This window comes from Prinia subflava, chromosome 3 (assembly GCF_021018805.1).
Source record: "Prinia subflava isolate CZ2003 ecotype Zambia chromosome 3, Cam_Psub_1.2, whole genome shotgun sequence".
Classification (NCBI taxonomy): Eukaryota; Metazoa; Chordata; class Aves; order Passeriformes; family Cisticolidae; genus Prinia; species Prinia subflava.
Window position 1 is genome coordinate 99,293,647 of NC_086249.1, and position 16,041 is coordinate 99,309,687.

At 43.3% G+C, this 16,041-nt stretch overlaps 2 protein-coding genes across 2 annotated transcripts in view; one reads left to right on the forward strand and one right to left on the reverse strand.

The window, feature by feature from the left end:
• RPGR (retinitis pigmentosa GTPase regulator) overlaps nt 1-4,092 on the reverse strand; it is a 43,586-nt gene extending 39,494 nt beyond the window's left edge. Inside the window, exons 1-2 of the mRNA XM_063393014.1 lie at nt 3,997-4,092; nt 1,677-1,802 (exon numbers count right to left, since the gene is read on the reverse strand). Coding sequence (XP_063249084.1) covers nt 1,677-1,802; nt 3,997-4,036 — 166 coding nt within the window. The 5' untranslated portion in view covers nt 4,037-4,092. The remainder of the gene's footprint in view (nt 1-1,676; nt 1,803-3,996) is intronic.
• Nucleotides 4,093-5,534: 1,442 nt separating this feature from the next.
• The window catches only part of OTC (ornithine transcarbamylase), a 31,878-nt gene continuing 21,371 nt past the window's right edge, over nt 5,535-16,041 (forward strand). Inside the window, exons 1-6 of the mRNA XM_063393454.1 lie at nt 5,535-7,498; nt 7,819-7,823; nt 8,416-8,472; nt 11,274-11,280; nt 11,363-11,501; nt 12,075-12,156. Of these exons, the coding sequence (XP_063249524.1) occupies nt 7,422-7,498; nt 7,819-7,823; nt 8,416-8,472; nt 11,274-11,280; nt 11,363-11,501; nt 12,075-12,156 (367 nt within the window). The 5' untranslated portion in view covers nt 5,535-7,421. The remainder of the gene's footprint in view (nt 7,499-7,818; nt 7,824-8,415; nt 8,473-11,273; nt 11,281-11,362; nt 11,502-12,074; nt 12,157-16,041) is intronic.

Consider the following 16,041-nt stretch of genomic DNA (forward strand, 5'->3'; position numbering starts at 1 on the left):
AAAGCTTTATCTAAGTGGTCACTATTAGAGTGATGTGGGAATTAGGGGATTGTTGATGATTGGGGTTAACAGTGCTGGCCCAGGCACTTGCTGGGAGGAAATTTAAATCGACTGGTTTAAACACAGAACTATACCTGTGTTATTTCAAGTATTTACATATACTTATTTCAAAAGTATATGTAAAAAGAAAATGCAAAAGGAAAATGCCACAGTACCCCCAGGTTACATCCAAATTCATTTAATGCAACAGGTAATTTAATATTATTGGTTCAATCCAAGAAAAAGTGTCAAGCTTTGTTCAAAATAAACTATTAACGTATAATTCATCTTCTGTGAAGTTAGGCTTGAAAAATTAATTGTGTAATTTCACCTCAGGGTGTTCTGCAGCCCATGAAATCTATAGTCTTTTTTATATTGCCTGGAATAGTTCTTTCTAAAAACTCAGCATCTTCAGTGTTGCTTGTGAACATTGTGAGAAATCCTCAGGAAATTATTTAATAAGCAATGACCAATTGGATATTGATGAGCAATGACTACATTCCAATTTTAAAAGTCCTGAAAATACACTTTTTTTTTTTTCAACAACCAAGTCTTATTATCTGTCTGCAATTGATTGTCAATACAATCGTCACACATGCTTATCCACAGAAGTGGCCCCTTCCATGTAAAATAAAATCAACAGATTCTTTAATGAGTATTGTTTCCATCATTTCAACGAAAAGAAAAAAACATTAATAATGCTCCCTCTATTACACTGGAGTTTCTTTGAATGCTTTTCCCAGTTATTTCTGATTTTCATAGGGTTTTCTGAAATCCTTTACTGAGTTGCTCTTTCAAGGGTTATTTTCATCTGACAGAAATCCCAAGCTTCATTTGAGAGACACAATTGAATTTATTGTTTCAAGGAGATTTCTAGTGAACTTATAGTGTTCAGCAGTTACTGTTACTTCCATGATACAATATATGTAACACACTAAACATTGTCAGATTCACAAGAAACATTCAGCCTGAACTAAGTTATGCTTAGTTTAAATCCTGCCATACACTCAGTTATTACAAACTTCCTCAGTTCTTGGGCATGTCCTGTGAAAACCTTGAGTGACCTTACACTAAACCCAACAGTTCCCACAAAGCAATCCTCTCTCCTCTCCCCAACCTCAATTAATGTATTAGCTCAGGATGCAAGTAAGGTAATGTATTTCCTAACTTTCACAGGTGTCCAAATACATCACCTTTTATCACATAGGTCAGCTTCAGCACAAGAAAGACATTGAGGGGCTGGAATGTGTCCGCAGAAGGGTCTGGAGCACAAGTCCTATCAGGGAGAAAAGGGGGCTCAGAGAAGACCTTATCACCCCACAACTTCCTGAAATGAAGCTGTAGTGGGGGTTGGCCTCTTCTCCCAGATAACAAGCAAGAGGAGGAGAGGAAATGGCCTCAAGCTGTGCCAGGGAAGGTTTGGACCAGAGATTGGGAAAAATTTCTTCATGGAACAGGATGCCCAGGGAAGTGGCTGAGCCACCATCCCTGGAGGGGATATTTAAAAGATGTACAGATGTGGCACTTGGTTTGGTGGTGGACTTGGCAGTGCTGGGTTAATGGCTGGACTTGATAATCTTAAAGGTCTCTTCAACCTAAACAATTCTGGTTCTATATCCTCCATTTCCAATACTGACCTGTAATAATAGCTGTATGTTCATCTCCACATGATATGAGCACAGGCTTGTCATTTTTGAACCAGAACTTGCTAGGAATATCTTCTGCAAATTTGCTTTTTCCGAATGTGAAAACAGCACCTGATTCTGAAACACAGAAAGATAATGTCAGTTTTAGTGAAAGCAAATTTTGCCTCACATATTTTGAAATAGACATGTTCTATCCATTCAGTGGCACATTTTATTGTCTTATCTTTCTCTTCTTGCTTCTCTCAGCCTTCAAAATATGGGTTGGCACAACTCTCATTCCACCTGAACAGGAGGAAGAACTTTCCAGAGCACTGGAACAGGCTGCCCAGAGCAGATGTGGAGTCTCCATCTCTGGAGAGATTCAAAACCTGCCTGGACACAATCCTGTGAAACCTTCTCTGGGTGAACCTGCTTTAGCAAGGGGGCCTCCAGAGGTTTCTTAAAAGCCCAACCATTCTGTGATTCAGTGAGAAGACCATGATCTAAAGAACCCAAACAAAACCACCCCAAAATAAAGTCCAAGCAGCTCTTCAGGCTTTGTAGTCTGCCTGGTTTTCTAAATTCTTCACGCTTTCAAAAGTGTTAGCAACATTGTTTTAAAACACAGAATGTTAACTATTGTTCAGCTTTTGGTTGGGCATGTGGTTTGACAGGAAATACTAATTCTACAGAAAAATAAATGAACTTACAAGTTAAATAATTTGTCAAAATCCTTGCAGACAATGTCAGCTCAGATCTAAAGCTCAATTAGACTCCCTATTTTAAAATGTCAAAGTCTGTGCTATAAACAAAGATTTTTTAAAAAACAAAACCAAGAATAAACCAAACCTTTTACTTGTAAATTCTGTTAGCAAGTAACAAATGTCAGGAAATACACACAATAACAGTAGACTATTTCTGAAAATTACATTGAGACATCTTAATGCATCTCCTTTCAATGAAAACAATCTCATCAACAATATGCACCCTAGCTCCAAAACCTAGTTCTTAAACTGTATATTTGATTTTCATTTAAAATAATTATTTAATGCAAACACTTCCCCTATTTCCAAAGGCGTTATTTTATGTATCAGATGGAGCAGACGTACAAATTGTACTTATTACCTCACTAGATGTGTTTTTCACTTTCACTTGCTCAACAAGCTTTGTGCAGACAAACTCAAGGTTTTTTAAAGAAAGAGTTGACTTTTTCCTTATTTTACCTAGACACACCTACAACTACAGACAAGCTAAACAGCCTCTGAAAACTCTGTTTTAAGTTTTCATCTCCAGCCAGACAGCCATGCACTTCTGAACTTTCTGAGTGATGTCTTTGGCATGTAGAGAGCTCTCTGGTCCATTTATTTTCCCTTCAGAAGGGTTATCATGAAAACATTTTATGTTCTTCATCCAATGTATACAAAAAGCCGATGAATTTCCTAAAGTCTTTTGTATCTCATTCATTTCACCAAGCCACAACATTTCCCAACTGGACACAGCTGCTGTGCCCGGTTCTGGGCTCCTCAGTACGGGTGAGACACGGAGCTCACAATGCGGGTCTGAGAGAGGCAACAAGGATCACTGGGGGCCTTGAGCATCTCTCTTTTGAGGAAAGCCTGAGGGATTTGGCCTCTGCAGCCTCGAGAAGAGATGGCTTACAGGGAACCTTACTAATGTGTATAAATATCTAAACCCAGGGGGTGCCATGAAGATGTAGCCACGCTCCGCTCCGTGGTGCTGAGCAATAGGGGAAGAGGCAAAGGGCAGAAACTGATGCTCGGGAAGTTCCACCTGAACAAGAGGAAGAAATTTTTCCTGTACAGTGACCACGCGTGGTGTGGAGTCTCCCTCACTGAACACATCCCAGAATCGTCTGGACACATCCCTGTGCCATGTGCTGTGGGATGAGCAGGGAGCTGGGACCAGATAACCCTTCCAGCCTGACCCATTCCGTGCTTCAGCGCTGCCATTGGAAACCGAACACCATCAACTCGGCAGATTAAATCCCACAGGACATACACGAGGCGTTTGTTGTCCCAGCAACGAGCAAACGTTTGAACATTACCCTGGGCCAAACCGCGACACAAACTAACCATTAATGCCGGGAATTAACCGCGCCCCCGAGCGCCCGGCGCTGCCCGTGCCCCCGCCGCTGAGGGGGCTGCCCCGTCCCAGCTCTGACGAGAGCGGACGCGGTTCTCCCCGGACGCCGCAAGGCACCGGGCCGGCAGCCGCAGGGAGCCGGTGCAGACCTGCGGGGCTGAGGCGGGCAGGGGCCGGCACAGGCAGCCGCATTCCCCCCGCGGGTGCCCAGAGGAGCGGCCGCACTCACCGGGCACGGGCAGCTCGGTCCCCGCGGCGGGCGCGGCCATGGCGGCCGGGAGGAGGCCGCGCCGGGCGGGCCGGGCCGCGGGCAGCGCCGCCTGGCGGCCGGCGGGGGCGGCAACGGCCGGCGGGGCCTGAGGGCGGGCGGGGGAACGGCCTGGGGAGAGGGACGAGAGACCGACATCACAGGAGGGGCTGTGCAGGGCAGGGAAAACTACCTGGTATGAGGGACCGACATCACTGGAGGGACTGTGCTGGGCAGGGAAAACTGCCTGGGGCAAGGGACCGAGATCACAGGAGGGGCTGTGCTGGGCAGGAGAACAGCCTGGTACAAGGAGTGAGGGCACGGCATCACAGGATGGACTGTGCTGGGAAAACTGCCTGGTATGAGGGGCGAGGGACCGACATCACAGGAGGGGCTGTGCTGTGTAGGGAAAACTGCCTGGTACAAAGGGTGAGGGACCAGCATCACAGGATGAGCTGTGCTGGGCAGGAGAACAGCCTGGGGTGAGGGGTGAGGGACCGGCATCACTGGATGGGCTGTGCTGGGCAGGGAATACTGCCTGGTACGAGGGGTGAGGGACCAGCATCACTGGATGGGCTGTGCTGTGTAGGGAAAACTGCCTGGTACAAAGGGTGAGGGACCGACATCACAGGAGGGGCTGTGCTGGGCAGGAGAACAGCCTGGTACAAGGAGTGAGGGCACGGCATCACAGGATGAGCTGCACTGGAAACAACCTCTGGGATCACCGGGTACAACCTACGGCCAGCGCCACCGTGGCACTCAATGCCACATGCAGTCTTTCCTTAAACACCACCAGGGACTGTGGCTCCATCACCTCCCTTGGCAGGCAGCAGTGGGACAGCACCAGGCCCAGCACAGTGCCCTGAGCTCCCGAAGAAAGCTCCTGTATGAAATCGACCCCCACAGTGCCCAGGTGGTGCCATGAGGACCCCGGACCTCTTGCTGGTCAGATCAATATTGGACCCAGGACCGATGATCTCCTTTTCTTTCTCTTCTCACCTTTATTATTATTATTATTATTATTATTATTATTATTATTATTATTATTATTTTATTTCTCTTGCTACTAGGAGATAAGGAGCTAACTTACACCAATTTACATGCCACATGTATAATTTACTAATAAAACTTCGTAAGTATTTTTTGTTTGGACCCTCTGGCATTTGCTGTTCCTTTTCAACTGCAGGCATCTTGGCTGCTCCCTTCCTCTTAGGTGACACTTGCCCACAGGAGCTTGCTATGAAATTGGTCTGTGTAGGAATTGGGATCAGGCAGCCTCTGTACAGGAGTGTGGTGGATTTGCTTTCACTGGACACCAGGTGCCCACCAAGCCACTTCATCTCCACCCCTTCTCAGGTGGACAGAGGAGAGAAAATAAGACAGGAAGCATAGGTTGAGAGAAGGCAGTAAACTAAAGCAGAAATGAAAGGTTGCATGCACAAAAGCAAAGCAAAAACCAAAGATTTTTTCTCTTCTTCCCATCAGCAAGTGATGTCCAGCCAATTACCAAGAAGCAGGGCTTAACCACCTCATCTTTGCTGCAGAAGGCACATATTGTAAAATAATGAATGTTCCCCCTTCCTTCTCCTTTCCTTAGCTTTTATACCTGAGCTGGCATCATATGATATAAAATATCTCTTTGGTTAATTTGGGTCAGCTCTCCGAGCTGTGCCCCCTCCCAAGATCTTGTCCACCCCCAACCTCCTGACAGGGGGTGGGAGGTCAGAGAGACAGCACTGATGCTGTGCCAGTACTGCTCAGCAGTATCCAAAATCTTGGTGTGCTATCACCACCTTTCTGGCTTCCAATGCAGAGCCCAGCACCGTGAGGGCTTCTATGGGAAAGTGAACTCCAGCTCAGACCTGGTACAAGGGGTGACCTGACAAAGAGGCATTGGCACTGTCCCCTCCCTGGGAGGCTGCACGGTGAGACTGGAGGCCCTGGCACCTCAACCACATCTGCTTTGTCTGCTGTCTTTTCTCCTGGGTGTCGCTGATGACATGGGCTGGGCTTGAAGGTCATGGGAGGCATTTGCCAAAGAACAACCAAGAGGAAAACCATGGCCTGGCTTTCTTCTCTTTCTTCTCTTTCTTTTCTTTCTTCTCTTTCTTCTCTTTCTCCTCTTTCTTCCTTTTCTTATCTTTCTTCTCTTTCTCCTCTTTCTTCCTTTTCTTATCTTTCTTTTTCTCTTCTTTCTTCTTTCTTCTCTTCCACTCCCTTACTATTAATTTCTCTTGGATTTTAGTTCTGTTTGACATTTCCCCTGGAAACTGATTTATTTCCCAAGCATCTCAGACTTGGTTCAGCATGAGGGGTCCTGAACAAATCCCACCAGGAGCTTTCACCCTGCATGACTTTTTCACAGCTGTGTATCTTTCCCAGGGAGTCAAACTTCTTCTCTGTATGTTTTAATTATAAGTTCCTTGCATTGTAATTTCAACATATCACCCTCTCTGACAGATATGCCATCAGCTTGATTTACACTAGTGCATCTGTCCTTACAGGGAGGAGGAAATGAGAAAGTAATGGTCATATTTCAAAACCACCTACAGTGCAGGTGGCATAAAATCTTATCTGACAATTATATCTGAAGGTAGAAACTTAAATGAAACCACTTTAGTATTTAGCAATTGACCTATTTCAGATTATACAGCAAGCAGTTTAGCCTAAGGAGGTAGGCAGGCTGCAGTATTTCACTTTCTGGACCCCACACTGTTCAACACTACCACAGCATAATTGAAAACTTTGTCTGAAAAAGAAAGAAAAAAAAAAAGAAAAAAAAAAAAAAAAAAAAAAGAAAAGCAAACACTACCACAAAAAATCCTCACCAAACCCCCCCAGGAAAATGTCTATTTCTTTAATGCAGACTACTGCATTGTTGTAAGGGCCCCAAAAGCATGAATAAGTCTTTATTCCCTGCCCATTTCCATATCCATGGGCCCAGAACCCTCTTTTTGGCTCAGCTCAGGGCCCACAGTCCCTGCCTGGGCTGTGCTAAAGCCCCCATGGCCACAGTCCCATCCCTAGGGGGGCCATGCTGCTCATGTCATCCTGCAAGTCTTCTTTTGCCTTTTTCTATCAGCACATGCTCCTGTACAAATATTTAACATGAAATAGCTACGAAATAGTATTGACACAGGTATGATATGACATGATGAAGCAACACAGAAGAACACAAACTGCGAGTGGTGCAATGGGCCCTGGGAGAAATCTTTGTATCTGTAGGGTTTGACCAAAGAAAAAATTCAGGGTCAGCCTCAGGCTGGCCCAGCCCTGGCTGGAAAAACCAAAACCAGGACCGTGGTTCTTGGTTTTCCCTCATTTGCACAGCTCACTCTCTGCTTCCTAAACCTTCCTCACTCATAACTTTATTTGTGGGTTAAGAGAAGTCTTCATGAAAACAGAAGATGCTGCTTAATGGGAGGAATTTCATCAGCATTGCAAAACTTGCAGGGACCAGCAAGCAGCTGCTGCGACAGTTTTGGTGAGCTTATCCTTAAACTTCATCTGGTGTGTGGTGTTTGGTCAGAAACCTGGAGGCAAAAGCAGCAGAATCCTGTGAAGGAGTGAGTGTTTCAGAGAAAGGCTCTGGGAGGGGGGGTTTCTCTGCAATTTTTGTGTCCTTTTACCTCACCAGGCAGCAAGCTCTGTGACTTCAGGAGACTGGAGGATTATCTGTTCTTAGTGTTTGTGGGATCCCATTCATTTTTTCTGTGGGATTTAGCTGCAAAGGAAGGAATGTTTATTCTTGAGGTCAGTGTGTGCTGCAGGTACTGTAACCAGTAAATAACTATCTGAATAAAGTACAGGTAATCTTTCTGCATTTAGACTTATATTGTGGCCAGTTTGGGTGGGGAATTCTCTCCTTGAAGCTGCAAGGTGAATCTCTGCCTCATTATTTTGTGTCTCTATGTACCCTGGAGGCATGCAGGAAAAGCATGATGTGAGGGGGGATTCAAAGTCAAGCAGGCAGACCTGCCTCTGTGACCTGGCTTGGGGTTCTTTCTGCACCCTCTCAACTGTGCCTGTCCCCCTTGATTTTAGGGAAGTATGACAGCATTTCCCTAAGCCGCTTCTCAGGTTTGTCACATCTCCAAAAGCAGGTTAAAATTTTGGAGCTGAAACTTAATTCCATGTTTTCTCATGGTTTTATGTCAGCTTCAATAAGAATAGAATTAACAGTTGTTACATAACTGGTGATTCGTTCTAGAAAACAATATGCAGAAATTTCACATTCACAGGGATCCTAATATGTAATAAATAATTGTTGTTTATAATTTCCACATTACATCATATGAAAATCAAATGTTTTCCAAGTTCTGTGATTTATTTGCTACAAATTTAGAGCGGTCCTAAAGGCTTTGTTGTAATTTTTTTATAAATTTTGGATTTTTATTGCAGCCAATTGGGAAATTTCTGCAGTTAACAGAGGTGATGGAAAAGCAAGTTTGGAAAACAGCTGTAGTAAAGCTGGTTTTCTGAGGAAGTAATCTGATTTGTTAAGTTCCACAAACAGCATTGTTATTTTTGGTGGGTTTTTAAACATTATAGCATAACGTTGGCATAAGCTATCACCACTGTCTGTGAGTATTACCAGCTAAGCACAGTGTTTGATACTGCAGGATAACCTAATGTCTGTGAGTCTGTGCTAATAGTCCAAAGTTATGTTGTCCCTGCTCAGAAAGGAAGAAGCCAAAACTGCTTGACCTTGCAACTCTGCCCGTTACATTTTAACTTTGGTATGTTGTCTCATGCTCCTTCTCTGGAATTAATTTTTCCATTTTTGCCCCTCTTTCAGATATGGATAACAGGGCAGGGAGCAAATTTCTTGGAGGTCATAGCAATAAAACAGAATATTCAAGAGGTCAGGAGCAGATCTCTAGTCCAACTTTCTGCTTGCAGCCTGTCAAACACTATATGAGAGCAGCTATGTCTTTGCTTAGCCACACCTTGAAAATACTTCAGGATGGTAATTCCAAATCCTCTCTGAGTAACCAATTTAAGTACTTCACTATCTGTCAGTGGAGGAATTAAGTGATGAATATTTCTCAGTCCACTTCTCAATTATGCCAGATGGTGAAACAAGACCAATGAACAGAAGCTGTTGTTTGGCAAATTTAGATTAGATAATCTCTAAATCCCTGGAAGGAATTGCAGGCTGAAATGAGAAAAACAAGGAGCAGCCCCAAAGCTGTTCTGGAAACAAGGAGGCAGAGGAGAGGAGGGAGCAGCAAGCAATTGCATAGATCTGAAAGCAGGACAAGTTTGGTTTTTCCCCCACAAACGTTAAAAAAGCAAATCCCTGTTCTGAAAACTTAAAGTAATTAAAGAAGTCTCAGTTATAAAACTTCAGAATATATACACTGAAAATTAAAGCTAATCCCATGATTACAAACTAAGTGTCTTGGTATTCAAGAGTGGATTTCAGTAGCTTATCTTGGTGGGCTGCTTTTCATAGTGTGGTAGAAATTACCTGGCCCATGAAAGCTCTTACAATTGCTTCCATTTTCTTCTTCCCTCTGCTTCATGCTTGGAATGTGCTTGAAAATGTCCAGCAAACATTTGCTGTCTGCTCTGGGAGCCCACACAGCTCCAGGACCTTGTCACCCTGACCTGCACAGCTCCCTTGTGAGGCATGGCAGAAACAGCACCATAGGAGCCTCAGTAATTCCCCTCTGTGATCCATGGCACACACTGCAATGAAATTCCAGTCTACAGCATGGAAAAGATGTTCCTGCCCTTAAAGACAGAGCTCTGAAAGGGCTGAAACCCAAGTGGAGCAAGATCTTAAAATGACATTTCACGACCAGCCTTCATAACTTCATCAAGGGCTGTCTTAGTACACAGTGTGGTGAGGCTCTTTGGCTGAGCTGCCACAGGTACAGATGGACAGTAGGAAAGAAACAGAGCAAGCAAAGAAAGGCAGAAGGGAAAGGAAGACACAAAGAGCACTAAGCTGGGAAACTGGCACTCTGAAAACCAAAACAGAACCTACTGAAAAGGAATGGGGCAGAAATAAAGAATTTGGAAATCTCAGAAACAGCTTAAATCTAAGTTAGATTAACTTAGATTCTTGTTCCTTAAATCTAAGGAACAAGAGTCCTGAGGGACATCCCTCATCCCTGGCCTGCAGCTGCACATGGAGCTCTGCCCACAGATCCCTGGCTGCATCCACCTGGCCCATGGCTCATGCCCTGCATAGCCACCCTCCAAAGCCACAGCTCTGCAGTGTGGGGCCTGAGATGTCATGTGAGGCAGTGTCCAAAGTCTCACAGGGGTATATCTGGGAATATTTTCCTAGCTGTGGACTTCAGGGCTTGGCAATTAGCAGGCGCTGCATCTGAGCTAGTCTCAATAGTGAGCTAAAGGGAAATATAAAACACAAATACAATTGGAAATAGAAAATATTAGCCACACTCAGTCCACACCTTTGCACTGTTTTGGTCTCCATTTCATTAGATCAGTCTAAAAACATTGACTTTAAATAAAAAGACATGTTTAACTCATACCCATCAAAACCTTAGCAAGAGTACAGTGTGGGTTGTGTAGTGCTAAGGAGGGCTGTAAGTACAGAGCCAGAGAAAGGGCAGAACTGCCACATTTCCCTGTTAATCTTTAGCCTGTGAAACATGAGCTTGGACAAGACTGTCATTAAGATGCCTAAGCTAGAGGAAATTTGATCATGTAACTTCTGTGGGTGATTATCAACACCCAATTTCATGTGATTCTGGAGTCCTCAATCTGGATGGAGGCCAGAATACACTGAATAAACACCACATGTCCAGAACGTCTCTTGTGTGATACAGTAAGGCTGTTCTGTTGGGTTTTTTACCCTTTTCCCCAGTTTAATGAAGAGATTTCATATACATTTATAGAAATGCCACCTTTTTGTGAGAGTGGGGTTGGAATGTGGCAAGTGTCTACTCACCCATAAAGCATAAAGGAAGAAGAAACAGCACCAAGATCCATTTCTGTTATTCTCTCCCCTGAAAGGGCAGCTTTGGGATCTACACATGAATCATTTTACCAGGTTCTGAATGGCTTTTTTTGACAGGCAGCATGCAGTTGCCATATGCATCTCAGAAGACAGAAGAAAATACATCTAATATACATTCTATGACACAATTTGAAATATTATTACAGTGGCCATCGATACAGAGCCTAGTGGCGTGCTGTGCCTGTCTGACAGGAGTTATTTGAACTAATTAACACAGTCTATCAGGATGATCCAGCTGGGTCATGTGAGGGGAGTGGGAGAGATTTCAGGTGCTTGCTCACTGGCTTTAGCACATGTACAGTTTAGCATTGAATGGCAAAAAATACACAGTTTTTTGCTCTTTTGACACAGGTATGGGACATCAGCTCAAATGAATGTTCATCTGAAAGGTCGGGACCTCCTTACTCTACAGAACTACACAGCTGATGAACTGAAGTATTTGCTGTGGATGGCATCAGATTTGAAACAAAGGATAAAGCACAAAGGAGAGGTAAAATGTTTTAACTGTCATTTAGGTCCTTCAGATGTGGAAATAAACACTGTTCTGATGGGTATTGTGAAAAAGCATTTCAGATGTCTTGCACTACACAAAATCTCCTGAGCTCTTAAATACTGTAAATCGTGCTACAAATCAAAGAGCCTTCCTGGAAAGTGCCCAGAGATATTCTTTTAACACTTCAGAGGACTTTGTGAGTGGAAAGGTTAAGCAGGTTTGCACAGCTAACTCCCTGTTGTCAGCTAAACCCATCCATCCATGGGTGGTGCACATGCAGCGCTAAATGTAGGAAATGGAAGACATTTCCTTGCGTGGGATTAAATTAGTATCTGAGTTCTCCTTAATGCTGGCTCAAATTGAGTGCCAAAATGCAGTTGGTTTTGGGCCTAGAATTAATTCTTTGCCTTTAACCTTTCCACTGCTAATGAATTTATTGAAGGGCAGGAGAACAAAACCACAGGTAAAAACCTTTTGCAACTTTTCTAATGGTGAATTTAAAAGTGCAAGAAGTATTTCATATTTTAATGTATATAATGATTATAAAATCGAAATACCTTCATTTTTCAGTATTTGCCTTTGATGCAAGGCAAATCTTTGGCCATGATTTTTGAGAAGAGAAGCACAAGAACAAGATTATCTGCAGAAACAGGTAGGTCTAAGCAACAGCACAGTAAGGCTTTATATGAAACTGCATACATTGAGTATGTATTGAAAAACACTGCATAATTTTGCATTTAGCAATTTCTACTCAGGAGAAACCTAAACTCTGAAAGCAAAAATAAGAAAAGAATGGTGGCTGTTTGTGTTTCACCTTGCATATTAATTTCACAAGCACATGGCTTTGGTCACTAAAATTTTGTCAAAATCTTCTAAAAAATGGTAGATCAGAAATAAAGTAACAGGCAGAAGTAAGCATTTCTGGTGTAAGCTGCTAGCTGTACTGGCAAGATGTACAATTCCTAACATCTACTTCAGGAAGCACCACAAATTTAATTTTGTGCAAGCTCTAATACATATTTTTCTAATGTAATATGCATTACCATTGTTACATTTCAAAGTGTGTTTTTAGGCTGGGAATCACAGTAATGCCTTGATATAAATTCGGAGGGGAAATTAACATGATTACCTACAGGGGAAGATAACTTGATGCAGAGTCAGGGGTATTGGCCTAATAATATCAGGCACTGGAACATTTTTTCTTTTAGGTTACAGTCCTGCAAACACTGAAACATGTACATATGGTGTCTTTATTTACATGGTAGTTGTTCTGAATTCAATGGCACTGCTGAAATAAATCACTCATCAATTAATCAATCATTCACAGCAAGAAATAACTGAACTGGTGATGCATCAAGGAAGAACTTGCTCTTCTCTCATTTAAACTGACCCAGCATCCCTCACTTCTCCCTAGTGAAGAAATAAGAAACCTGTTGAGTTATTTCTTTACAAGCTGTAAGAGAGAAGGTAAAAATAATGGAAGAAAGAAGCAGATACATTAACACCAAGCATTTCTGAATTTGCCTTTGTATTGTCTGGCACAGCCATTTGCCTGCTGATCCTGCTCTTTAAACAGACTTGTTGTTGCTTTCTGTTTTCTGTAGATAGTGAGGACTTACTAATGTGCATTCCCTCTCTGGGTGAAGACCACCCACCTTTTAATTCCTGAGTTTTTAGTCCAGTTTCTTGTTGCCTGCCATCCTGGTATATGGCCAGCCAATGAATTCTCTGGATCTGTTTATCCTTCATTCTTCTGTATGCTGAGGGAAACACTGCTTGGTCCTTGTCTTTTGAAGGCTTATGGAAGGGGGAAGCTCAGGAAAGTTCAAATGAATTAACTTAAGGATGGGAGTTAATGCACATAAATTCATCCAAGGTAGAATTAAGCTCCAGTGAAATAAAACAAATTTATTTCTAAGTGAGAGCTTCCACAAGGGAGTTTAATGCAGTTTAGCTTCTGTGCATTAACTTCACACCTTCAGTTAATTGGTCTTAAGTCCGTTAAGCCTAAGACTTTGCTTCAAAGGCAGACTCAAGTTTTTTCTGTCCACAAAATCTCTATGCATTTCAGCTGCTTTTTAACATAAGTTATTCCCTCCTTGGAATTTCTAACTCAAAATAAATGTGGGGCCATATGTGTTCCTTTTAGCTAAACAAGATAATTTAATTCCAGGTTTCTAATGTCTGGTGAAAGTGGACAATTGCAGTGGATTGAAGTGTTTATTTCTAAAGTTCCTGAGTCATCTCAAATAGCACTTCCCAAGAGCTGTCCCTTCAATAACTTGAGGGAGGTCACTCGTAGGGCAAGGTCCTGGGGATGAGATTAATCTAAACAAACTTTGCAACTCTCAGGAACAGCTAAATCAGTGTGTTTCATTACAGAGGAGAGACTTGGAAAGCACTGATTACAAAATCTTCTCTGTGCAATGTCTAGGAGTTTGTTGGGACACATTAACACCATGCAAGTCTTTTCAGAATTCCTACTATCCCTGTGCCTATACAGAACAACTTTATTGAAAAATAAATGAACAGAATGGTTGAAGTTGGAAGTAATCTCTGAAGGTCATCTGGTCCAATCCCCTGCTCAAGCAGGGTCTTCTAGAGCCAGTTGTCCAGGACCATGTCCAGAAGTCTTTTAATTATCTCCACGGATGAACATTCCACAATCTTTTGTGGCAACCTATGCCATTGCTCAGTCAGCTTCTCCGTAAATAGGATTTACTATTCAGAGGGATCTTCCCAGTTTGTGCCCATTGCATTACTGGAAACCTCCTAGTCCTGTCCTCTTTCAGGTGTTTATATACATTAATTCCCTCCTCCCTTCAGGTGTTTATATCCAGACTCTCAAGGTTTGGTCTCACCAGTGCTGTATAAAGAGGAAGGATCAACTCCCTCCACCTCCTGGCAGTATTTGTCTGGGGCAGTCCAGGACACCATTCTCCACCCTTGCTGGGAAGGTGCACTCAGTGCTGGATCATGTTCAATTTGCTGTCCACCAGGACCCTCAAGTCCTTTTCTGCCAAGCTGCTTCCCAGCTGGGAGGCTCCCATCACATCCTGCTGCATGTGCATGTTCTTCCTGAGGCGCAGGACTTTGCATCTCTCCTTGCTGAACTTCATGGGGCTCCTGTCAGACCTCTTTTCCAGCTTGTCAAGATCCCTCTGGACAGCAGCATGACCCTGTGATGTACCAGCCACTCCTCCCAGTTTTGTGTCATCAGCAGACTTGCTGAAACCACACTCAGTTACTGAGGCCCTTAACACAGGTGTTAAACAGGACTGGACACAAACAGACCCCTAGGGTACCACTGCTCACTGGCGTCCAGCTGGACTTTGTGCTGGTGGTCACCAGCCTCAGGCCTGGCCACTGGGACAGTTCTGAACCCATCACCACCCTCAGGCCTGGCCATTGGGACAGTTCTGATCCCATCACCACCCTCAGGCCTGGCCGTTGGGACAGTTCTGAACCCATCACCACCCTCAGGCCTGGCCATTGGGACAGTTCTGAACCCATCACCACCCTCAGGCCTGGCCATTGGGACAGTTCTGAACCCATCACCACCCTCAGGCCTGGCCTTTTGGACAGTTCTGAACCCATCCCAGGCTCTGCTCATCCAGCATCCACAGCTTGGCCAGCGGGATCTGATGGGAGACACTGTCAATGGTCACAAACCAGATAAAACCCACTGCCCTCCCCTCATTTACCAGGCCAGTCAGAGAATCATAGAGGTTGATCAAGCTGCTCAAGCATGACTTCCTCTTGGCAAAGCCATGCTGACTACTCCTAATGATTTTCTTGTCCTTAATCTACAAGAAATGGCTTCTAAGATTAGCTACTTCATTACTTTCCCATGGATTGAGGTGAGGCAGCACAGCCTGTATTCTCTGTGTCCTCCTTCTTGCCCTTTTTAATTTAGGAGTGACATTTTTTGCATTTCTCCCAGTTGTCCAGATCAATTGAAGATTATCAAAACATTGATTTTAGATGCTTTGTAATAGATAAGCTGATATTTAAGGTTTTCCAACATCCTGTTTCATTCTAATGGCATTGCAACAGTACTGAATAATATACTGCTCCTTGGGGTATAATTCATTACCTCTTTCATCTTGTCCTAATGTGTATTTCTGAAACCCATATAATTTTACCATTTCTAAGATAAGTTGTGATGTTGTAAGTTTAATGCAGAACTAGAAATAACTTCCATAGAGTAGCAGCAAAGTAAATCCACTTCTGTGAACCTAGTAGATTTATTTCTATCACTGGCTATTTTATTGGAAAATGTGACATATCTGCTATTACACTGGAAAATGTCACTTCTTCACAGTCAGAATCCCATACCCATTCTGCATAAAATCTTGTATACTTTTTGAAAACAGAACTATTCACATGGTCATATATTACTTGTAAAATAAACATCCTCAGGCATGGCACAAAGGTGAATGCCCTGTTTTTGTTACAGCTTTGGTGTAAAATATTCTGATTGTCACTGTTGCCCTTAAAATATACAGCTGCAGTTATGTTTTAGTGAATAAATCAT